At 33.8% G+C, this 26,946-nt stretch overlaps 2 protein-coding genes across 2 annotated transcripts; both read left to right on the top strand.

The window, feature by feature from the left end:
* Nucleotides 1-1,150: 1,150 nt before the first annotated feature.
* Nucleotides 1,151-17,853, top strand: LOC105347280 (uncharacterized). Its single transcript, XM_066072423.1, has 12 exons — nucleotides 1,151-1,802; nucleotides 3,072-3,121; nucleotides 3,529-3,652; nucleotides 5,234-5,369; nucleotides 6,697-6,763; nucleotides 7,707-7,855; nucleotides 8,417-8,492; nucleotides 8,733-9,020; nucleotides 9,394-9,588; nucleotides 10,820-10,908; nucleotides 11,237-11,377; nucleotides 15,868-17,853. The coding sequence occupies exons 3-12, from the start codon at nucleotides 3,559-3,561 to the stop codon at nucleotides 17,603-17,605; spliced, it is 2,973 nt and encodes a 990-aa protein (XP_065928495.1). The 5' UTR covers nucleotides 1,151-1,802; nucleotides 3,072-3,121; nucleotides 3,529-3,558; the 3' UTR covers nucleotides 17,606-17,853.
* Nucleotides 17,854-21,383: 3,530 nt separating this feature from the next.
* LOC136271862 (dual specificity protein kinase splA-like) lies at nucleotides 21,384-26,078 on the top strand. Its single transcript, XM_066072422.1, has 5 exons — nucleotides 21,384-21,402; nucleotides 22,511-23,028; nucleotides 23,186-23,431; nucleotides 25,158-25,395; nucleotides 25,618-26,078. Exons 1-5 carry the CDS (start codon nucleotides 21,384-21,386, stop codon nucleotides 26,076-26,078), a joined length of 1,482 nt encoding a protein of 493 aa, XP_065928494.1.
* Nucleotides 26,079-26,946: the final 868 nt, after the last annotated feature.

Genomic DNA, 26,946 nt, shown 5'->3' with positions numbered 1-26,946 from the left:
TTTTCCAACCTATTTGTCTATCTTTTTATTTATTTTAAACATAGATATACAGTTCCTAACGTTTAACACATTCGTTTTAGGTTTAAAACTATAATTTTTACTTCAACGTTCAAAATGTAAACAAACGCTTTGTTTACATAAGGAATAATTTCAAGCTCTGTAACTCGCTTATAACTCAACAAATGAGACTCAAATTTCGGTTACCTATTTAAAATGCCTTTCTGAAGCATTGTAAATGTTCAAATCGGAAAAATAATTTTTGACCAAAATCGTGACCATGCCCCTTTAAAGGTTTGGAGGAGTGTTTCGGCATCAGAAAAGTTTGCAGTTTTCCCATCGACTTGAATAGTTGTTCAACGGCATCTGTGAAGGCTGTGAAAATCAGCATATTACATGTAGCTATGTTTTGCCTGTTTTTCCCCTAACCTTTTCGTAGGAAGTTGGTATTAGGTATGTTTTACCGGTTGATCTCTACAATCCTTGCATTATATGACCTAAGATTTTTTTTATACTTTTATGTGTAGGTTAGACAATAAATTAAAAAAGTTTAGAATATTCGGATGATATCTACTTTTTTTAATTGAAAACGAAATTGTCATCGTACAGTCTATCTACAGTAGCTTTCCCAGAATGGCCGACCGTGAACTCGAGCATGCGTATTCCAGAAGTATAGACTAACGTAGTTTCTAGCGTCCGAGAGCGCTAGCAAAAAGTATCTGTGAGTTTCTCCGGAACTATAATAAATGTCTAGCCGTGCGTTTCTATTATAAACGTCTAGTTCAACAGACGTTTTGTTTACGCAACAGAGCTTTGTTCAAAGAGTGCGTGTGGTTGAACAAAACCATATGAATGCAAAATGTATTATTGAAAAAAATATTACTGGGTTTAAGTTGCATTTTAATCGTTTCAAAAAAAATATTTGATAAACACAAAGAATTCACCTTAAAAGGATAGGTATTCATTTTTATCACGAATTAAGTATATAAATACATGTATACATGTGTAAATTATTTATATTAAAGTTGGCTGCTATACACAGTTTTTTCCATATGTCTATGAGTAGATCTTTCATATAATAATAACTCGATCTTTTTCATTTCAAATTATAATAATTTTTCAGAAAAACAGAAGGTTTGCGGCCGCTTTCTGACGCTTGTATCAATTGATTTCTTCTTTGAGACTTATATACAAAGTAAACAAAGGAAGACCAACACCTTCATAATTGTTATATTGCTTCAAAAGGGAAAGTATTACCTCTTCCGTAATACATAATGCGCAGTGAGGTTGGATTTGCTCATTAACCATCGAATTCCTAATATATAAATTATACTATGGTGAATTTCTTTGTAAAAAGACTGATTTATTTTGCAATACCTTGTAAAAAGTGTTATTTTACAACACCGCATTTTTCTCAATTTACCCAATTTTATTTTACAGCAAAACCCGTCTCTTTTGCTCTCTTTGAAATCGAGGTGTTCCCGAAGTAATTGAGAGAAATGTCGGAAGGGATCGACTATAAGCTGATTTCGCCCGACCGTGTTTACTTCAAGTTGTCCGACCCGGAAGCGATGCAACATTTGTGTTTTTATCGCATATATGGCTTATAAACCGATAAAATATTGTTGTGCACGTCCCTGCACGCGTAAAGAATCTTAGTGGGTCATAATATGCATATATGATAAATAGAAAGTAGCAGTGACAAGATAGATTTTGAGCTGTCCGCTAAGGAAACTTGCGGCTACCCTTAAAAAAAGCCATGGTTTTCTACTTTTCCCTCTACGTTCATTAGTGTCAACAGTAAAGTAAGTTGTATATATCAAGTTAAATATTTATCTTTATAAAGTCTGCATTAGAATTTTGTTAAAATTCTTATTTCATTTATTTATCAAAATCGCGGAATATATCTTAATACTTAATTTTTTTTTCAAAGAGTTATATGTATAAAAAAGTAGTCTCGTTTTCTAAAGATCTAAAGATTGTTTAAACATTTTATCTTCTCATTAATGGATCTGAAAGCTGACTTGTGTTCAGAAATACGCATCAACTTTGACTACCGCCATATTAGTTTTCGATTATTGTTATATATATATTCCCAATATTTCCGGACGAACATACTATTCATGAATCATTGCATTCAGCAGGTATTGCATTCACCTATTTGCAAAAATTGTAGAGACGAGTTTTGAAGAAACAAGATATGACAACCACTGCACTAATAAAGGATTTATTTTATTAAAAATGATAAACAACTAAAGAACCTTTAATGCAAACAATTTAATACACACGGTATTAAAACCAGAATATGACGAGAGAAGTAAATATTAGTGAGTGTTTGGAGAAGTTAAAGACGGGGCTGAAATAAAATAGTCTACAGGGGTTTTCCTTTGCAAACGACATGAGAAGACCGGATGAATATGTTGAAAATATACATGTAAGCAAGGTGTTTCCGAAAAGTTTTAAATGGAGCAAATGCTGTAAATCATGTTTTGCAATTATAAATCACCGGACGATTTGTTGGCTCTATTCAATTCTTAGGGGGTTAATTAAAATGGTAAAACGACAAAGAATGTCTTATAATAATGACAAGTTTAACATAATTTATATTGAGAAACTAAATAAGATTTGTAAAAAATCATAAATTCGCAAATACTAAAGCAAGTTTGAACAATTCAAGATTATGAATTGGAAATTTAACATTCCATTTCTCAATGAAATTAAAGAAAACGAAAATGATATGTGAAGATGAAAATGTGATAGATTCAGACTTTTGTCCACCATAATGACAAAAACAATACTAAATTGAATGAATTTCGTAAAAGATTTGGTCATTGCGACACGACAAGAAGAAAATATTTATTTTCGGAGGTTCGAAATGAGGAGACGCATCCGAGATTACTGTAAGAAAGTAAAAGTGGATGTTACAGGAATGTAGATTACACTCTACTGACTTTGGATTAGAAAATAAAATCAGATAAGCCGAAAAATACTGAGAAAAAAAATATATGTCTTCTATTTTACACGGTATCAAAGAAATTCATGCCTTTTACTTTTTGCTTATTATTTCGTTGCAGGATATAGAAGAAATCAAAAAGATTAATTGTTCCACAGAAGCTATAATAAAGTAAGCGTTACCAGTATTGTTGTATTCTGAAAAATCTCACCGAAAATGAACACAGTTACACACAATTTTGTTTCTTGTAAACTAATCTTGTTTCACTCGGACAAAAACCCAGCCAGTGGTATTTTATGAACTACAGACATATAAGGCCTATCTTTTAATTTTTCTCGCTCATTTTATGTATTATCGTATTCTGTATAGATAATAAGTATACTAGGTATTAAACCAGCGAAAAATGAATTGTGGAATTGCTTCAATGCCTAATTTAAGATCTTGATTAACACTTGAAGTTCCTTCATTTGAACATGTACTTATCGAAAATAATTTAAGTGACAAGCACAGAAAAATGCACATATATTTATTACGCAAAATTGATTGGTTAAAGAATTTTCTCAATTTTCATAATTCAGGGCGCCAAACAAAACTCAAAATTAATCAATATGACTTCGAACAGCCATTCTACGATGGATGATTTGGAAAGTGAAGATAACACCACAGCAAACCAAAATGAGCAAGATTTGGCCAATTGTGAAGGTGAAAATGCAAATCTAAATAGGCAAGGGGGAGCTGCAAAAAAAAGCAACTGATAATGAAAGCGGTTATCTACATGTATATAGCTTCCGCATTCGTTCTGATTGGTTGCATTCATTGAACTTTGGTCGGTTTTTGTACTTAAGCTTGGTGTTATCAATTTTGTTGGTTTCCAATATATCTATCCCTGCAATTAATGATAACTATCGCGACCCAGTATCAATAGTAAAATATAAACTTCTACTGCCATAGTGAAATCTGTTTTGTGAAATACAATAAAGGTAAAAACAGAAAATGGACAAAGAGAGAGAAACATGTAAATGAAATGATTAACGAATAACGTTAGGCAAGGAAACAAGGACATCTAGCATTATACAACTGCATATATATTCTGAATCCAAACCAAATCACTTTCTAGAAAATCCTAAATAGTTAGGTACGGTTTTCCTATTAAGGGGGCAGTACTTACTTTATAGGGGCATCATGATCAGGGGGCAACTACGAACACAACTGTTTCAGTTTTTTAAATGCACTGTTTACCCTTTACGAAGGACCAGGTCAGTCTTTAAGATAATATTACAAAGAAAATTATCCTTTTACAATTTTAACAATTACAATTCTTAACTAAATATATGTGTTTCCAATCCGAAATTTTAACACCAGCTGTCAATTTGTACATGTAAGCGAGATACAGAGCACATACGCCTTTGTATGTAAACATAATTGATCAAGATTCGAATAGATTTTTTAAAATATATACACTTAATTGAATATTAGCAAAGAAAAATGTTTTAACAGATTTTAACTTGCTAGATATTTCAATACTGAACCTTGGTATCATTCCAAACAAACCATTACTGATTCAAGCTTACTTTAAGTTTTATAATTAAGAATACCTGCACAGTAATTCAATTTAATAAAGGATTTTAGTTCACTTGAGCTGATGGTTCTGAACATTTGTTGTCCTTCGTTTGTCAGTCCATCTGTTGTCAGTCTGCATGTTTACCAACATACTTAATAAAAAACAAACTAAACCACATAAAATTAACAAACAAAAATACAAAAAGTAAAAACAAAACAAAAGTAAAATACAATATATTTAACAATGCCTTTTAAACATATCTTTGCAAACGAATATAAGGAAGTGGTTTAAAAGGTAGTCTGAAACAAATGTCATTTCTAATGCAGTAGTTTTTGAAAGTAGCTTTTAAGATAACGCCCTTTATTTGATTTTCAATGATTACAAGTATCTTTCTTTGAAAAATGGGTTTGTCCTTTATATTTACAATTAAGATTCTTATTATTCTACTTTGCGCCAATTTTTTGTGAAACTTATCACAGTTCTAGCAATTATAAAGTAAAAATAACGAAAATTTACAGATAAACGGACAAACAGACAGACAAGTAGATTTAGAGACGGATTGGCGACAAAAGAGGTTATCAAGCAATTGAAAGCTTAAAATGCAAATTTCAATTAACATGTCAAATGTGTTTTGTGTGTGTGTTTGTATGTACATGCAAAACTTCTCATATCAAGGTTATTTAGATCTGGGCAAAGTTAAGATGAAATTTGGTTTCTTTCAGATAACGATGTCAAGTCGAATCCTTTAAACATGGATTGTTGCAACAGTGCGTCCACAATCAAGGCGCATGTCTTGTCGCACCGGAGATTTTTAAAAAGACGACCTACTGTTTTTTTTCTCGGCGCACTTGTTGGATGGTAAAAATCACACATAAATATATATTGATATTAAAAAACCCATGTTTTGCACATGGCATTTTAGTTCTCTTTAACATCTAATTATAAATGAAAAGCAAGTTCAGCTCGATGGTACAAAGGGTGCAAAACACAGTTATATATATAGTTATAATGACGTTTTCAGATGAGGGGCAAACAAAACTGACCCCTATAAAAATAAATTGTTAAAACATGTTACATTTACATTTATATATCAATAGAAAGATAAAATCGTGCTTTTTCATATATTTAGGAATAATGCACATTTTACTTAATGCTAGAATTTTTTTGCACTCAAAACATGCGGAAAATAGACAAAAGGATGCGTCTAAATGCAGTACACCCATGCATTTTAGGCTCCCCCTAAAAGCAGAATGCAACCAAATCAGCCATTTTAATTTCTGTACATTTTCAAGAGCAAGTCCTTAGGCATCATTTTATAGTATTTTCAGGGTACATTCGCCAGCTTTTTAAAGAGCTATGTTACCCGCTAAAAAATCCATGAATTTCTGCATGTGTAAAATCCGGATGTTTTTGGAGTTACCTCCCTTTATTTTAGAGTTTCACAAAATTAATTTTTAAAATTTTTCTGCATACTTTTTTCATGTATTCGAAAGATAATCCACCATATTATGCAATTGAAAATTTAAAAAATCAATTTTCATGTATACCGCATAAAAATAGCAGGAAAATCCCTACCCATCATGCTTTTCCCCGAAGAAAAACCCCCTGGATTTTATACGAAACTGTGTTTAGATACCAAAGCCTCGACGAGGACAATTCGCCGGGAAATGAACCAGCAAAAGCTATGCATTCTTTACGAAATATTTCTGACAGCATCCAAGAATTTATTTGCACTCAGTTGTCTCATAATTGTCTCATAGGAAATAGGGCCGCATAAAATTTGTTAAACAATCAACAAACATATTTATTTCCTTCAAACACACATTTTTGGTTTGCTAAGATGTATTCACTTTTAGCCCACTCTAAAAACGCAGAGATGACTTCACATAAATGTCAGATTAAGCAATTAAGTCATTATCAGGGGAAAGGACCCTACATTGAACACTAATTGTTTTAGCTTATTTGGATATAAATTATTAGTTGCACTTGTTGCATCTAAATAAACTGCGGCAGGCAGTTTGTTATTTAACTTAAATGATACAATCGCAACAGGGTGTTTTAAATATTATACTGAACTGTTAAATGTATATTTTATTTGATAAAATGAAATATATCGGAAAGAACAAAATATAACAAACATGAATGTTCAATTAATTCTTTTAAAATACTTTTTCCATTTTAACAGCGTTTTTACTCTTATCGTCGGAAAAACAACTCCATTCTATCTTGCAGCGGTGATGGTTGTATATCTGGTAAGATCTTGCATTGGTATATGTGTACATGTTCTTTACAATGATAAAGAATAAAAAGCGTTACATGCCAATAGTTGACCAAGATGATCCTTGTAATGCTAGGGTTGTTCGATATGTAATGTGTATTGTACGATATTTTAAAAGCATTTGACTCAAATAGTGAAATGAACATTACACCCATCGAAGTATTGTCCGCGGCTGAAATACATGTACGAGTATGGGCCCCGATCGAAAGTAAAAAAAAAAAAAGAAAAATCCAAGCAGGTTCGTCTACCTTGTGATAAAGCTTCATCACAAACATTTCGGCTTGTGAAGCAAATTTTGAAAATGGAGAAGGTTACTGTCTTACCACAACCACCACACTTCAGATCTAGCTCCATGCGCCTCTTTTTCCCAAAACTCCAAAACTTCCAAGCCTCAGAGGTCTACCAATAAAAGTTAGACATCTCAGTTAGAGGGAAAATATTACTTATTAGGCTGGTTACTGACTCACTACAAAAGTATATCGGGTTAATGACTCTTATAGACATTTCATCACCATTTCATGCCACGGGAAAACAAAATAGCTTATGTTACCTTTATTGGGTCAATGTAAAGAGTAGCAGCAGGATAAAAGAAGATAATTGCTGTGACTGCGTTATGTTTAAAAAGCCTTCAAAGAGTATGATTAAACGTTGATTGTTGGCTTGTATTTTTTTTCATCCGGTTCACGTTACTTCTCTTAATGCAATTGGATGAATTTAAACCGATTAGCTTGTTTTCTCAAAAGTAAAACTAACAACACTTATATACACACAATGCAAACCCCTTAGCACAAATAAATTCAATTTTAGACGAATAAGCTATTATCTCTAACATACAAAAAATAACTTTTATAAGTGATTTTGAAATTTAAAGTTTCATTTTGATTTGTGATGAAAAAAAGTTTCTTTTGGTTTTACAGGTGGCTCTTCTTTTGGGCAGTGGCTCTGACAACAAATTGGGGGTCTTTGAAAGGATCAAATCGACAATTTTTTCAACACTTTTTGACAAGATATGGAACTTTTTCGCATTTTCACTCGGTGTTCTTGTTCTTGGTGGGTTTGTTTTATGGTAAGATTTATCAAGCATTAATCAGTCAAAGAAACTTAATCGACAACATGTACCACGACGTTTACTTTACTTTACTAGGAACATTTAAAAAAACAAAACTAGCAATATGAATGCGCACTCTAAGTACATGTTTTAGTTAAAATATTTTGGCAGTACATTTTCGGAAATAAAACGTAAATGCTGTCGTAAACGATGTGATGGGTTAAACAATATTTACTCACTTTTTTTCTCAAAAAACTAAAGTAGTTTTCAATTTTTGGGTACCTTTTGACAAAGCAATGTTTGGACAATCCTCCTGCTCCAATTTCAACTTCATTTATCATACATGTATGTAGAGTCACAACCGATCGAAAAAGCAGTAAAATCAAAATGAAATTCAAAGATATAAAGGTGGTCATCTGAATAAAATACATAAATACATAAATAATACATAATGAATAAATAATACATAAATATATTGTTAGAAAATAGAGAATCTCTTTTTATCTCAGGGTTAAGGAATTATATTGTAAAACCCAAATCATACAAAGGTATCTTTATATAAAAAAAATACCATTTTAGGGGACCCCTTTTGATGCCTTTTTTCATCGGAAAATCATTTTTTTTCTACTTCTCATCGTTGGCAGTTGCATTTCTGGTAAGCATTGTATGTTGGTATACATGTACATGTATTTTGTAAAAACAATCATACAAAGTTTTGAAAATCATTGTTCTTATTTAATTCTTAAGAACCTTTTATATTGTTTGGTAAAAAAGTAACTTTTATTTTTATTTTTATCTTCTTGAACTTTTGACGTTTAAACCTTAACTAAACTAAAGAAATTTTTATTTAGATTGATCAATTTTATTTTGTTGTTTTACCTTTGCACATTATCAGGGCATGGCAGCTATGAACAAAGTAGGACAAAGAGTTGAAAAGGAGAATAACATAGACAGTGTCCCTCCCCCAGCCCCCAAGCCTGTCCCTCCGCCAGCCCCCGAGCTTCTGCCGTCAGACGGTGTGGTGCTGGATCTCAGACAACAGGAAGGGTATAGTCAGTTTGCTAGTTCCCGGGACCAGGCCTCGCAAGATCTTACATCAGGGAGGGAAACCGTACACATGCCTACACCCGAAAAAGCTGTACTCGCCAACGCTACTCTCAGTAAACCTATTCAGTTAAAACGTGTATGAGTTGATTATATCTCTATAATTTAATCATAAATGTTACACTCTCTCTAAGCAAGTAAGTGTCAGCTCATAACATGTTGTCCATGTTACAATATGATGTGCATGTGCATCTTATTAAACCCCTTATGTATAATTTATTTCCTAAAATAATTGTAATGAAATTTCATTATAATAAATATTCTTATTTTCAGGGGGTTTTTTTAAGAAAAAGAATGAGCTAACTTTTGACTTATGTTTTAGGAGTCATAGGAATGTAACTTTTTCACATGTACGCTTTATTGATAAATTCTATATATTTACAGTTTACGTTTTTATCAACATAGATTGTAATGTACAAGAAGGAATTTTTCCATGTTCTTCAATATTGTAGGTTGAAATGCGTTCTGTTGGACAGCAACCCCCAGCTGCACCATCAACATTTGAGCTGGTTCCCGTCAGAACTGAGCAGGAAAAATCACTACCCACACATGTAGTGGCTCTCCCGTCCAGCCCCGGTAACCTAAAGGTCAGTCTTGACCAAGTTGACCGTCAGATTCTACACTCTATTGAGGACCACGCTATACAGGTGCATTAATTATTTAATAAGAAGTAGCATTGAATATACAGTTTGTAAGTGTAGTTCTCTTAAAATAGTACATGTATCTTATTTCGTGTAATTGTGCATTTTTTGTGACTAAATTAATGAATGTTTTCAATTAAGGTGGTTGGAGTCTGCAATCAGAAAGTGTTTTTGTAAAATATTTGTAACTCATTTCTCTACTCGTACTTCTTAAATCAATATATTTACATTAAGTGTATATTTAATTCCCCCTTATGTTTTCATTTGAAATTTCCAACGTTCAATTCCCTTTGAATACAATTACCTAATGCATGCGCCATGAGCACAAAAAACGTCATCACGCGTTTTGAGTATATCTATTTTGTAAAATTAGAAGTAAAACGTTCTTACATAACCAATTTAAAATGTTCTGTTGAAAGATAATAAATTAAAATAATATCTACTCGTTAATAATTAAGATTTTCTCTACAAAGTTTCTGGCACTATATTTTTAGTCGCGGATACGGCTGTTTCTATGAATATGTCATAGCTCTGACTATGAGCGTTTATGAAGGCTTTACAGCAACGATACACATTACATGTGTAATTTCATGCAAAAAGACACCATTATGCCTATAAACATAAGCACTGAATGCTTATTTTTGGATGTCTTTTTTAACACTTTAAGCGGAGCAGACAAATCATATACCGCGTCTGTACCGCTTGCTGTGTTTTAGGACGGACGACAAAAGTAAGCATTCAGTGTTAAAATTGAATCAAATAATGGAATCAATATGCTTTACTTAAGGCTCTATAATAGATTATGAATTATGAAATTTAATATGACCGTTCAGCACTGAAATCAAACTTTAAAAAAAAACTTTCCCTCGATTTAACCGATATTTTAATTTTATTTTAATGAACCATGACAGTGAACACAAACCGATTTCATTTAAAATTATTATAATTATTTAAAATGTGAAATGAAAAAAAAAAATTCAATGTATGCATACTCAAATGGGAGGGAAATATATTTTATTATTGAATCTTGGTTTTAAAAAGAGAAGATTACTTCAAGTGTGAAGACCAAATACATGTATACTTTTGTGACATTTTTTTTTTCAGGTAAAACGGTATCGCAGAATATTGCAAAAAGGCACAAAGAATACATTTTTCTATCTGTTAAATTTTTTTGGCCATTGTGATATTATGTCCTTTTCTCACATTTTTGTATAATATTGTGATTTTTCTCTTTCAGGTTTCAAAAAGTGAGCATCCAAGCTTCAGAGAGTTGGTTTGGGATTTAATTTTCTCAAAACATATTTCCAACGAATTAGAGAAAGTGACGTAAGCTCTCACTTAATACTGTATGTAATAACAGTGTTTTATTTATAAATAGACATAAACATGTTCGTATCGCCCTAATGTTAGTGGTACACGTATAATGAAAAATGTTACACACTCATTGAAGGGGTTTATAATTAAATTTTCTGTTGGAATTAGAACATATGCTATTATCATAATTTGTTAACCTTGAAAGTTGCACTTTGTTTTTAATGAATTTTTTTTTAAAGGCAGAAATACCGTATTTATAATGAAGATCATGTATTCTGATCAGTTTTATCATGTAAGAATTAACGTGCTTTTTTATGTATGCTTACATTGATTATTTTAGAGCAATTTTCCGCTGGTTAGTTACCAAAAATTTAAAAGAAATGATCTTTGACAATGTTATGAATGGCAGTCCTGAGGAAGTTCTTCTAGGACTCAAAGAGGGAAAAACCACATACGCTAAAGTGTTTGATATGATGTGCAAGTAAGTACACGTTCAAGGGTTCCTTTAGGTCTTGTGGTCAAGGTAAAAAAAAAAACTTTTTGAAAGAGAAGCATATGGAGAATTAATAGCTACAGAACTATTTGAGTATAAACTGAGTCTGACTGTTAATGAAACAAATGTGTTTATAAGGTAACATATAATCTTACAATGTAGAGAAAAATTATATAACGATAATTAAAACATATAGATCCTTCTAAAATCAACAACTCTGATTTGTTCTGCCCAGCTAGCCTGGTATGATTGTTAGAGACAAAACTACAGAGATATCGTACATACTCTGGGTTATACTGGTACGATATTTGCGGATAACTATGCAACGATATTTTTTAATTAGAAACAATTTTCACAAAAAAGAACAACATTCAAATAATAAAGGCATATTAACACTTTTCATGAAATACCAAACAGAATAGATTTGCATTAACATTTAAATGTTAATCACCAAGCCAGTATTAAATTTTGTTCCAAAGTTCTTTTATGGGATGGCAATCAGAAATAGAATAAATGATCTATTGTTTCTGATAACTGTCTACGGAAAGAACAAAGTACAGAGCTGGCTAAATTGTAAGTAATACAGTACTAGGTATTTGTTGTAGAAATTCTGTGAAGTTATTGTGTTTGAAGCCTTTGTGATCCGGTTTTTGGGGTACATGTTATGTTTATTTACCAATCGAACACCCTTGGGAGCAGCATTAAAATGAATACTGGTATTTTCATGATTAATTTTAACAGAAAATGAATGAAATATGAAAAATGCTTTAACATAGAATATGTTAATAATGATATGTTTCAGTGTCTCAGTGTTTAATTGTTTAGAGAAACTAAATTTACTTGCATGCCTATATTGTTTTATTATTGAGATTAGTAGATTTTATAAGTGACTTATACGCAGCTATGTTAAGGCTGTCCGAATCTAAATATATATCGAAAAATGATACATTAACCGAGCGAGTTTCTTTTAACTTTTATTACATAAATTACATGTAACAGTGACATCCAACACTATATTTGATGTATTTTTGTGACGTCATATATTTTTCTTAAGCACGTTACGGGTGTATTCTTACACGGTAAATAATCTATAAAAATCGCATCGGCGCAAGTGAATAATGACATTAGATAAAAAAAAAAAATTATGAAAAATCCTACGATAAGTAATGTATTTTGCAGTTCTTGCTGGGGGTTAATATAAATATTTCGTTTATTTGAAATATTGTCAAAACATTTCGCACCGCCATCGAAATTAGGCACATTTTTACATTTAAGGCTCGATTTACACAAAATCGGGTCAATCGGTACGTTTCCCCCAGAAAGATTCACATTAGTACTTATTTTCTCTCCCGATTTCACGTAAAATATACTAAGATTGTATTTATCTTTCAATTGCGCCAAGCCCTTTTTATATGCATATACATATCACCATTCATTAGATTACACGTAGCAAGGGGAACCATTAGTTTATGAATAGTTATTTACTTATTACGAAGCTTTAGAAATGTTGATTTTTTTATACTCCATATCGGTGATATTGAATTTAATATCACTAGTATTTACAACAGTGTCTATGTAAAGGAATGAAGAGTTTTTATTATGCACAATGAATATCACTTATTACGTTACGATATATTCCCTAAGAACGATCGTAAGGAAATGCAGATCGTGACGTCAAAGTTAACTATGACGTCATATCTTATGAAGTACAGACAACTGACTTTCTACATATCGGTGTGAAATTAATCGGGCAGCCTTAACATAGCCGCGTATCAATATTCATGTATTTCTAAATGTTTGATACAAGAATGGATGTGCCTTTCTTGGAAAGTATAGTTGGTAGTTATCATCAGACAGGTAGTCGGGGGGTTGGATTCCCATCTAGAGCGTATTACTGTGATCATAGTATGATACCCTTGTAATACTTTGTTTATGATTAGTGCAATAATGATTTGCCCATAGTGATGGCAGACTAAGTTATCCATTGGGGAAGGGGAGATATACATGTATCACTGTACTGGTGTTTACCAATTTGCCTTTTACTGTTATGATCATTTCTTTTTTCTGCATTGACACTGCTTCTGGTTCCATCCTTGTCAAATCATTTGTAAGCGAATAAAGAATTTCAAAATCTTGGCACAGTTCGCAAGTTTGGATAAAGTCAATTGTTTCATATATTGTGTACTTGATTATTTTGGTCGTTGCTGCAGTTGAGATGAGTTTGTCCTCCTCAATACCTTTGATTTCTGAAGTTCCTATCAGTACATGTAAGACACTGGACCCCGCAGTGGCTGCGTTAGGCATTGGCCGATGCTCCTGTCTATTTGACTCATTTACAGTTTCCAAGTAAGATTGGGGGAATTTTAACTGTTTCTCTATTCCCTTTAATGCTTGAAAGGCATCCGTTTTGTATTCATGGAGGGATACACAAATGACCTTAATCTCTTATAGTAGAGCTAGGCATTGCTGAAGCTGCGCTCCGCATTCTTCCTTCTTTTGACTGACTAGTTTTATCACGTCAACCAAACCTTTTTTTTAATTTAAGTTTCTGCATCTTTCTCTCAGGCATCTTTATTTTGATTGACAAGTTTGACTATACTGTTCTTATCTTTCTCATGGCTGTGTTAAAGTTGACTAATGACATTCATCGCACATTTCTCAAATCTTTGCAAATATTTAGCCAAATCCTCTGTATTAAAATGTGGCTTGTTTTGACATTTTTCTTGTGTAATTATTTTTGGTGTTTTTTTTTCTTTTTTGTTCTGAGCTTGCATGTTTCAAGTTTGTTTCTTCCTCTTCAGTTCCTAAGCTTGCAGGTTTGAAGTTTCACTGCTTGTTTAAAAGATCAAAATGTTTCTCGGACGTGGTTACATTTTCTGCAATTTGTAGAATACTGCAAACATTGTCTGATACGGGTGGTAAATTTTCTGTGGATTTTGCAATATCATTATCATATGGCAGATCATTAAAATTGGGAAATGTTTCTCAACAAAGAACATGTACTTGCTACCCTGTGCCCTTACAATACCGGTTTTTATGAAGAAGGTTACACTTGGTGTTATCTTTAATTTCGATTACAATGAGTCTGCATTATCCGATGAATCTCTCCATACTTCGAGGTTATCATACCAGAGGATGTTGTATTCGTCACATTTACTTAGTGCTTATAGAAAAATGAATCGAGAGTTTTGATCCAAGGGTAAAGACGATGTTGGTGTGAAATGTCACCATATTTGCTTCCTTCTCGAAAAGTTGTGAGTCAAGTTCCTCAAATAACGAGGTTTTAGTTTTACCTTTTCTTTTATTAATTTTATTTTGGTAAGCTGGATCTTGGTTACTCTAATATGATTCTTATCCACGAGAAATCAAATTTCGGCTATTCTGTCATATCCACCATTTTGGCGGGAGAAAGGTCTCTTAGGAGTCTGGAAAAGTCCGAAGTAGACAGTGTTAACAGTAAATGTTCTTGCTTGACAGCGTTTAGGTAAATCACAAAGATTTTGAAACCGTTGTTTTCAATAAATAAGGCTTTGAGAGTGTTAAACACAAAAATTAAAGGCACTTCTTTTCCAGGCCTAGGGTGATCCATTCCGGTATTCCGATCTAATAATTATGATAGAACAATGCAGGGGTTTAAAAAGTACATTTAAAAGGCAAATTATATAGTTCGATTCTTTTCTTGCAAAAACGTATCCCATTTGTTCCCATTTTTCAGATGTAGGAAGAGGAGTGTATTATATATTTCCTTACAGCCTTTATGTGAGTTCATAAAAATTAATTCTGTTTTGGGGTATCTCAAATTAAAATCTTTCTTAACAAACCTGTCAACATTCTTTTGATCTGCGGATGAAATTAGTCGTCTTGTCCAACATCTTTTGTCTTATCATGGTCTTATCATCTTTAGACCATCATCTTCATAATCGTGTATAACTGCAGCCTAGGTAACAACATAAAAAAGTTGACAATTCGTGATACAAGTACATGTACATGTATGTAAGCGTTTATGTAATTATCAATTTCACATTACTGTAGAGGGGGAGGTAGTGTGTCCTGCATAAGAATTTGACGACTTACATTGAATACGTGAAACTTTTTTTTTAACTCTGCATATTTTAACATTCGTCAAGGCTGTCAATGCGCTGATCATGAGTAAACAAATTTTAGCCTCACGTCATTGATTCCTAAATCGGTGACTGATCTGTCTTACAGCAAAGACTAGTTGTTACCAATGAAAAAATTCATTACATCTACATGTTTCTATCATTTATCAAAGTACAGAAATTAAGATTGTCCTCTGAAATAGCAATATATCTTAGGAAATTTGAAAGTTACATTATGTGGTTGTCAGAAAACGTCTTTTGTTTTTGATCACCAGAATTCAGTGTATATATTTTCATGTAGAGCATATATGTGCCAGTAAGCTATTTTTTGTCTTCTTGTGTCAAATAAGTTAATCAATTTGTTTTCAATGCTTTCAGTTATGCGGGATTACACTCCAGAGTCATTAGCGGCTATGCTAAATGGGTCGATTACAAACTAGGCATGAAGTTCAATCCAGACACAGACCAGCACTCCTGGAACGCAGTCTACATCAACGGAACTTGGTGTCTGGTGGATGCTGACTGGGCCGCTAGGGGACTCATTAAAAGACTACGGAAACTTCACTACCGGGTAAACGAGTATTACTTCCTTCCTGATCCCCATCATTTCATCTGCGACCACTTTCCTAATGATCAACAGTGGCAATTGTTGAAAAGGCCTATAACGTTGGATGAATTCGAAAACAAGCCACACATTAAACCCGAGTTTTTTACGTATGGACTAGAGATTGTGAGCCACCACTCTGTGATTATTTATGGACACCATGAAATGAATATCCGTCTAAGATACCCTGCCAATGAGCATAGGTTGGATTTCGACTTCATTTTGCAGTTTGAGAGTGAAGAGGAGGAGGAGGAGTACAAAGGAACCAAATTAAACCGCTATGGCATGCAGGAGAGTGTTGATGGAATTGCTTCCTTCAGACTCCGCCTCCCAATAAAGGGGTCATACATTCTTTCCATATATGTTAAGGAATATCAACCAGAGAACAGAGTTAGTTTGCATGAAGTGTGCGAGTATAAGATTGTCCAGGAAGAAGTATCGATCACCGAACCACACTCCTTCCCACCTTGTGCACACCTGAACTGGGGACCTAACACTTATTTCTATAGGTATGGTCTGGCCACCAACCAACAGACTGCCCAAATATCGACTAGGGACGGAAGGGCAGAGCTACAGATTATAATTCCCAAGCAGATGCAGTTCATTACTAAATTGAAGCACAATGATCGAAACGATGCCGACCTAGAAGGCTATGTGAATCACAGAATTGTTGGAAATATTGTTTATTTCAACATCACTGTCCCGAGTCGTGGTGAATACGGATTAGAAATTCATGCCAATGACCCAGCGACCGAAGGTTCAACAATATATCGTGTGGCACAATATTTAGTGAGTTGTAATGAAGACGCAAAGACCGTTTTATTACCAACACTGCCTTCTGGGTACCTTGGAGCCAAACCAAAATTCAAAGACTACGGTCTAAACACTTTAAGTCACCACATTCCTGTAATTCACCTCGAAGCTAACACAGTCGAAATTCAGTTCTCGGTTACCCAAGAAGTAAGAGTCAAGGCCAACCTGATAGAAGTGGAATCTGATCGAGAAACGCCAGAATTCGTCTTCATCCAGACAAAGGATTCGGTGGTCAGTTTCATCGTCAACTGTCCGTCCGTAGGATTCTACAAGCTACAGCTGTACGCAACCCCAGTCCACGACCCAAGCCAACAGCTACCAGGTGTCTACAACTACCTGATCAACTGTCAGAGAAAGACCGATAATGTCTTTCCTTTTCCCATGCAGTACACCAAGTGGACGGAAGGCTGCTACATGTGGGAGCCACTAATCGTCCATAAGGAGGTAGGGAAACCCACCGTTAACTTCCACGTCAAGATACCCAAGGCCGAAGCCGTCGCCGTAGAGGTGAATCAGAGGTGGACCCACCTTCAATCGTTGATGCCGGAAATTTGGCAAGGGGAGGTAAATCTGGCGCCTTATTATGGAGAAGATGTCAAAGTAACTGTGAATGCTACCTTTGGTGGAGACAAGACCAGTTATTCAATATTATTTAGATATATGCTGCATTTGTTCATGTATATATTTTTGTTTAATTAACCAATTTTCTTTTTGGAAATCAAACATAATTACTGTATACACCTGCTTTGTTCTTTTCTGAATGCAATTTATCTCGTATTTTGTTTTTTATACACTTATCACCAAATGTTTAAAATTCGCCATTTAAATTGATTGATTTTATATTGCCTAATGATCCAAAAGCATTATTAGTTCAACATCCGAAACGATTTACTAACTAATTACATTGTTTAACAGTAACGCCACAAACATATTTTCATATGATTTCTATTATTACATGTTATGTGTAATCCTGACAAGTGTTTGATGTTCACAGTTGTAGATTGTTTGTTGAAATTAAAAAATTATTTGAAGACCTTTGACGCTTTTTAATATGTTATGAATTTATTTTGAAACCTTTGGGTCATTACTTAGTTGTAACTTCCTTGTAAAATATTTTGAAGATACTGTCATTTTTATATATAATTAATTTAAACAAAAAAAATATACAGCATGACTAATTTGTATATTTTATTTGTTAAAACAAATTATACAAAAACGTGAAATAGGTTTTATGGTTTATTTGATTGACTTTTAGGATTAGAACATTGAAAGGTATTAAGTAGATATATCTTGTCAAGTTGTTAAAATTTCATGGATGGCTAGTATCTATATCTTTGTTTTTTTGTTAATTGTAGGTCTCAAAGTCTAAATAAGGAGGAATGAAAAAAATCCAGACATTTGAAATATAGTTTATAACCTACTCGAATAGAAGTAAAAAACTTATCTTCAAAGATTCAATCGAAAAAGAAATAAGTACAATTTGTACGTTCGGTTCTATGGAATCTTTTGAATTCGTCAATGGAAGTTTCAAAGTTAAACTGATTTTACTCCAGTCCGGCGTCGTAAAATTGTCCCTTCTGACATATGTTATATTTTTATTAAGATATGTAGAAATATTGCAAACTTTATTTTAGAACAAAAGAGGTAGTATTCACTTACAGAAATGGATTTTTGCCAACTGACAGCCTGGCATTCTCGTAAATACCTGTCTTCATTTGATTCACAGTGTCTCAAATATTGTATCTGTCTTTGCTTCGTGTCGGATGGTCGTTTCCTTTTCTTCTCCTTTTCCAGCATATCAACCAACTCCTGATGGATATTGTCATGTCGCCATGTATATTTCCCCTGATTTACAGCTTCTTGTCATCATGATAGAATATGCAACATATGATCGCTCTCTTTCCACACACCTTACAGTTTGGGTCTTCACTTTTTCCCCATTGTTGCAAGTTTGCAAAGGATAGGACTGTGTCATATACTGACCTCTGTAAGAATGATATTCTACACTTGTCTAGACTTTTCTATAAAGTTCTGTCTTGATTAACTCCCGCTCTGGCAAGTCCAACGTCATTCAGGCACCGTATTTCAAGTTCCATTTTGTTTGTTTTCCTTTGATCTTCCCATGTGCGACTACTTCAGCCAGAAGCATAGAGTGTCTCTCCAATTCCCTTCGAAGTACCCGTCTTTCAAGTTTGAAGTCTGCACAACAAACTTTATAAAACTATGACTGTCACAGTACAATACTAACTCTACCTTTGATCCTTGACCTCATTGATTGAATAAGGGTCAACCACAGCATAAGGGGTACCCTTTAGCATGTTTTAAGTCTTCAAGCAAAATGTTCTCAAGATATATACTGATCCAATCAACACTTCATGATCATTTTCTTTTTAAGATGTGCAAAACAACCTCTTTTTAACATATTTAACAACATTTAACAAAATAATACAATCCTAAAATTGCATTGTTTAGATAAAAAAAAAATGTGTGTGTACGCATAGAAGCAGGATTCAACATTCTGGCATGAGATTTTAAGCGTCAAATGACAAGTTTACACATTTAATAATGTTCTTAAGTAAGAAGAGATTTGGAATTTTAGGGACATAATACTTAATTAAAATTATATCATAAAGCGAATCACAATCTATCATAAAGACAATTTAAATTAAAAATGACATTTGAGAATAAAATATTTTTTTACTCTAAAATGACATTTCATTCATTTCGGAATCACAGTCTGTTTGAAGTTATCAAATATATATACAGAAATTTATTTCAATGCCTTACCCTCATTAGCTTTGTCTACAGTTCAGCATACTATATACACCATATGCATGAATGCATAAACTGAACATATTATATAATGCATACAAAGAAATAACAAATACAACTAACTTAAGTATGTAATGAAAAATATTTTATTGCACATATACATGACACATGCGTACATTTACATGTGCTTGTATCCAAAAACAGTAGTAAAGCACTATGCATAAATTTACAAAAGCTAAAGCCTATTTTCAGACAAATTGTGTTTATATATTACTCCTCATGCCATTAGTCTTTTATAATTCTTCTGCCTCCCCCTTTAGGAAATAAGCATACACCATGACAGTGTATCAAACAAACAGTTACTTGTAGTACATCACCGGATTTAAACTGACTACAGGCAATAAAACGAAACTATAATCAATAGAACCACTTAACTCTATATACAAAATAAAAGTTCAAAGTATGCAAAATAGAATACATTACGAATGCCAATCTTTATATGAAAGACATCCTGGCATGATACAAAGATATAGTGTGAGAAAAATTAGCTATATTTTAGCATATTTCATTTCTGTTCACACCAGAAATTTGTTTGGTCTTTTTGACATTGAAAGCATACGATGAGTTTTTTAAAAAGCAGTATAATACATTATATTGTTAAATTTTATATGCATCAACTTTTAGTAGGATAAAGTATTGGTGCAAATATATATTTAAGATGCATTTACAACACTGCCTGGTACCGAGGAATGGATTATGCAAGTACTAAAGCGATCAACGTTAACATTCAGAGGCTTCCAGTTCCAGTATCAAAACAATGAAGAAAAAATATTAAACATTTAAGAGACAGTCCTGATTAAAGAATCAATAAATATCCCAGACAATAGTTAACTGGTTCATTGCATTAAATTTCTGACCATATGTACGTAATCCATTTTTGAAATGCATGTTTGCGTACATTACATGCCAATATCGATGAAGCCCAAATTACCCTCTCTGCAGAAATTCGGTATTAGCCGCCCTAATCTGCTTAATTGGGATCAGATTCATTGCCTGAGTTCCCGTCTTAATTTAATAATTTCGATTGTGAATAACTTCAACATTGCATCCTTCGATAATTTGATTCGGCGACGGTCATTAATTAATCATCACTTTTTTGTTAAAAAGAGTGTTCAAATTTTAACAAAACAAAACATTTTGTAACCATTAATTTTGTTTGTATAAAAAAGACGGTATCTTCCATTTTTTACTCAATCAATTTTATAATACATACACAAGTATAGTAACATTTGTATTATCCGAACCTTATAAAAGCTTAAATACATCGAAAAAATGATACGGTAAGGCATTGGCGAGGCAGTATTCTTCAGTACTTTATTTAGAATTTAAAGCGGACTGAATCAATAGAATGATAATCAATCAATCAATCAATCATACCTGTAGTCATATATATTTGTATATGTTTTTGTAGAACAATCACTAAAAGACACTAAAAGCCATGTAATTTGTGTTTCGTCTGTATTGAACATAAATCAATTTTAACAAAGCAAATATGTCAACAAAATACCTAAATAAAACTGACGCCAAAATTTCATATAAAAAATTTTCAGTAAAAAATTACTATCACACTGATAGTTTTTTTTTTGGCTAGTAGTGCCAAAAATCGTGCATTTCTTCTCAAAATTAACTTCATTACAGAGGAACAATGCCTCTACAGAAGTCAGGTTTTAAAAAAGCAATTGAAACACTATAACACCAAGCTTTCAAATATAATTGTGTGAAATTTCAATACACTTTCTGATGCAAGCACAGTCCATGAGATATGTGTTTTTTGCGTGTTAAGATAAACGCTCTCATCAAAAGTATTTTAAAGCTAAAAGATTTTTTTTTCAAGCCCGTCCATTACATGAAATTTTGAAGAAACATCAGATATATTACTTTCTGCGCAGTCATGCATTAATATGGTTCTACCGAATATCAATAATTGGCTCGGAATCCATTGTAAAGACATCGGGCGCATAGCATATCCCTTTCTTTACAAGTAAATTCATAACTGAAGTATTTCAACATGAGTGTTTGGCAAATATTTCTCCTCTATTTTCTTAAGTTTGGTTATTTGGATGGTTCTTCATTTCATCAACAATTACACTTTTTGGGAATGGACTGTGGAAATAGTATCACGAGTCACATTATTTCAGGGAGCACTAGAATTGTCAGATCTAGGGTAAGTCTCATTAACACCGAGGGAGGATGGTGCCACAGAGTAGATGAGATGTCGAGTTCACTTCTAACAATAATTTTTTAAGATAAAATTTAAAATCTGTGTAGTATTTAAACAAAATCGAGTCAAATAAAAAGTATCATAATTCACGAAAAAAAAGTTTCTTTAACTTTCCGGTAATATCGGGCGAACATGCAAAATGTAAAACTTGGGTTTATTATTTTAGGAAATGCATTTTGTAGATAGAGTGTGCAGGTCATTGCTTGATAACTACGGGCTGTGGAACCATTTCGTTTAACAGTAAGATCAAGTACAGACAGAAGGGTTCATGCACTCTGGTCACTGAGTCGTCGCCTGTAAGTCCGTACGTATTGGAGAGCAACTCGTCTGTGTGCTTCATGAAGAAAGCGTCTGTAGTTACAACTCAATCAACACCTACTGAAACAACAATAACACCGACAACATCTCCAACTACATTGACAAAAACGACACAGTCGACAACGACACCGACAACAACTAGTACAAAGACAACAACGACACCAACAACTTCGACAACAGCTACGACTACACTGAAACCAACGACAAAAACATCGACACCGGCAACAATTAAGATTACAATGACAACAACGGCACTGGCAACAACGGCACCGACAACAATTACGACTACACTGACAACGACACCGACAACAACTACTACTACACCGACAACAACACCGACAACAACAACACTGGCAACAACAACACTAACAACAACGACACCTTCAACAACGACATCAACAACAACAACAACACCGGCAACAACGACAACGACACCGACAACAAAGACACTGACATCAACGACACTGACACCAACGACACCGGCAACAACGACATCCGCATCAATGACACTGACACCAACGACAAAGGCAACAACAATACCGGCAACGACATCAACAACAACAACAACGACACCGGCTACAACGACACAGACAGCAACAACATCGGCACTGGCAACAACAACGACACAGGCAACAACAACACCAACAACAACGACACCGGCAACAACGACACCGACAACAACAACACCGGCAACAACGACACCGACAACAACAACACCGGCAACAACAACACCGGCAACACCAACAACAACGTCACCGGCAACAACAACATCAACAACAACGACACCGGCAACAACGACACTGACACCAACGACAAAGGCAACAACAATACCGGCAACAACGACACCTACAATAACGACATCAACAACAACGACACCGACATCAACGAAACTGACACCAACGACAAAGGCAATAACAATGCCGGCAACAACGACACCGACAACAACAACACTGGCAACAACAACACTAACAACAACGACACCTACAACAACGACAACAATGACACCTGCAACAACGACAACAACGACACCGACAACAACAATACCGGCAACAACGACACCTGCAACAACGACACCGACAACAACGACACCGACATCAACAACACCGGCAACAACGACACCGGCAACACCGACAACGACAACATCTATCGGAGAGGTAAGTTTACTTTTGATTTTACACTGTTAATTGGCTGATATATATTTTAGGGCTTTAAACTATTTCTTTTATTTCTACACATGTATAGTTTAGTTCTATTTATTCAGCATAAGTCTATGAGAGCAAAAGCAACAGAGTAATGAGAACTTTGCAACAAAATCGTCACAATGCATATAGCTAACGCTTTTCTGCTCTTAAACTTAGGTGTTTTTTGATATCTCCATATTGGAACTTCTTCCTATTGATATAAGCAAGAAAATTAAGCATAATTTTATAAATGTTTTCTTTCCGGAAATAGCTACCTCACAGCGTAGGTCAATAGGTTAGAGTGTTAAGTACTAATCTGTAAGTCATGAGTTTGAATCCTGATGGGGCTTTTATTATTTTTAGATTTTGTATAAAATAAATTGTTTGTCACATTTTTCAACTACATGTAAATTAAGGTGGAATAACACGTCATTACAAAATGACTAACCGCTGATCGAAACGACTTTCGTTTTACTAAAAGGATTTTATGGACTGAAACATGTAACTTACACCATAGCCGATTGGATAAAGTGTCCGACTTGTGATACGTACATTCTGAGTTCGAATCCCGCAGGGAATAATGTTGTTACTTTCTGAAATAATTATTTTAGATATTCATTTTTTATCCCCAAGCTGCAAATTTTTCGCTTATTTGACATTTGTAAAGTTTATTTACATGTATCATTATATCTTTCATCATCAAACAATTTTCTGTTTATTTGAGTGACTTTTTCCAGGTGTGTTATTCCACCTTAAAATACGGCCAAGACGGCTATCTGGTTACAAATCCAAACCTCCAAAACTCGGAAATCACATTGTTTTCTGTTCATCATAATCTTCTATAGTTTGTCCGCTATCTGTTTCCTATGCATTGCTGAAGATGTTATAAGGCACAATGTCCATTAAATGTAAAAATTTATGGAGATTTTTAACTTCCATGATGCATCCTGTCAATTTTAACCATGTTGACCGCAATGAATGAATAACGCATGCTATGCATCGGTTTTAAACAATTTCAATTTAATTTCAAGCACACTTCAGAAATATTAGCAAAGAAAATATACACAGGTTTATTTTTAATTTGCCTGAACATTATGACCTTTATTAACCATACCCATCTCGACGTCGGAGCAAATTTCAATATGAGGCAAAATAACGCGGTACGCTTTTGTGTCGTTTGTTTTCCAAAAAAAAATTGTACATCATTTTTTTTCATTGAAATACCGCTTAATTTACACAACACTATAAACAGTTAAAATTTTATGGTATATTATTACTTATATCATTACGCAGCGTTGTATCTTTAACGGTTGATACAACGTACAATTGTGATTTGCAAATTGCCCAACAAATACGCTATAATAAGTACCGTTTGTTGTATTTTATTCACCGGGATTCATTTGTGCAATCCGTGATGCCTTATTTTGGATCAGTTGGAAAATAAAACGATGTAAAAATCAATTTTACCCCCCCCCCCCCCCCCCAAAAGACCTGTGATGAACGGATCTTTGAGCAAGTCTGCACCTTCCTTTTGACTGTAGAATGATAATTATACGGATTCTGGCTAGATAAAAGGGAATTTGATTTTGACTTGAAATAAGAAGATAACGTAGTTTTAAAAAAGTAGACATATTACACTATATGAACATAAATGTATTGTTTTTCATTAAGAATAACTTTCTTGTTTAATCAAATTCAGACCATCATTGATATAATAGAAAACCTTGACGACATGTGCAACATGAACTCTCAATACGGTAAAGCCATAGTTACTACCAATGGGGTTTATCTCTATGACGACGCCGCATCACTGACCACTGGGGCATGTAGGAATATGACTAATGCAGAGTTGTTCCAAGGATTCGCCTCCCTCCCTGATAAGATCACGTGGAAAGCTCTGCTTACCCACACCAATACTTATATTGACCTATTTACAGGTATGCTATTAATTCCGTTCAACTGCAGCAGCTGGCGAAACAATCAATAGTTTTTACATGCAACTAAAGCAATGCTTTCACAATCAAATACCATTAAATGTATTTAAGATTCCCTCACATCTCTCTCTCTCCATCCATCCATCCATCCATCCATCCATCCATCCATCTTTTGGTCTATCTATGTGTCTATCTATCTATCAATCATAGTTCTACATGTTTCAGATGCTGGTCAAGTTTACCGATGGAGTAATAAAAAGGGAGATCTTGTCCCAGTATCAGGGTTTCCCAAAACCAAACAGGCTTACGTTGCAGATGCCGTTTATTACACCCCTACACACATCTTTAGCGGTGCTCACTGGTCGGTTTACACACAAATCACCGGCGGCATGACCTTGTACTTCTTTGACGCGTCCACTGGCACAATATATTACCACCGCAACCAGCAACCTCATGAAGGCAGTTTCCCTGTCAGCGATACGACAAACGTGGATAACAATGGGAAGCCAATAAACCTGTGGTACAATCTACCAAGCAACGTGGTGGGCGTCACCGGACAAGGAAACACCAATCGTTTTATCGTCGTTGACGTTAACCTTAATGTGTATTTCTACGATATACAAGACCCAGATAACGTCAACACTTTTCCGCCGGTGTGTTCCCTGCAGGGACAATTACGGTTGTGATTGGGTTCATAGTAACTGCTGTACAAATTTACTTTAGTAAGAGGTCTAGATAGTCGTTACAGGTAAATAAAAGTATTGACCTGAAACGCGAGTTATCGTATATCCGGGTGTTTTTTTTCGCGTGTCACAAAATTTGCGAAATCGGGGAAAATATGTTACATTCTTAATTTGCAACAGTCATTGTTCGCGATTTTAAAAGTTTCTTATAGAAAATGATACAGGATATAATTTCTGCGTATTCAATTACTTGTGATTCAAAAGATATTGCGAAAAAAGCGAAAGTTAGATAATCGCGAAAATTACCGCATATATGGTATCTCCCTCGATATTGACAGCTACAAGTACGCATGTAACTTTAATTGTGTATCGTCTAGAATATCATATGATATATATATTTTTTTAATTGTTAAATTCATAGCGTTCGTTTTAAATAAATCAGCAATTTTGCTTTTTTATAAAGTTATTTAACTTTGTATTTTTACAATCATTAAAACTGAGGTGGGCTAGTATTTAGTAGATAAGTATGCTAGGCAGTCAGATTTATATTTCTTTCTTTTTTTCTTCAATCTTATTGAATTGTGAAGAAGTGTTGCTTCTTTTATGTTTAATCTAGGCAAACTGCATAATGAAAATTAATGAAAAGCTTGTGCCGATCTATGTCTATGCGATAGAGTTTCAACAAATATTAAGCCAGTTTGCAATCAAATAAAACAAACAAAAAACAGAAAGTGACATTTACATGTACTAAATTGATTATACATGTATTTATATTTTGTAGGCATTCATCGGCTAGATTTTCTGTACATTCAAGTGATATATTATCATACATGAAACACTGAATAATGATGTTAGACTCAAAGTCTCACAG

Source organism: Magallana gigas, chromosome 9, assembly GCF_963853765.1.
Source record: "Magallana gigas chromosome 9, xbMagGiga1.1, whole genome shotgun sequence".
In the NCBI taxonomy this organism is placed as follows: domain Eukaryota; kingdom Metazoa; phylum Mollusca; class Bivalvia; order Ostreida; family Ostreidae; genus Magallana; species Magallana gigas.
Note: the sequence above shows the minus strand (reverse complement) of the source record. Positions and strands in the feature narration are given on the sequence as shown.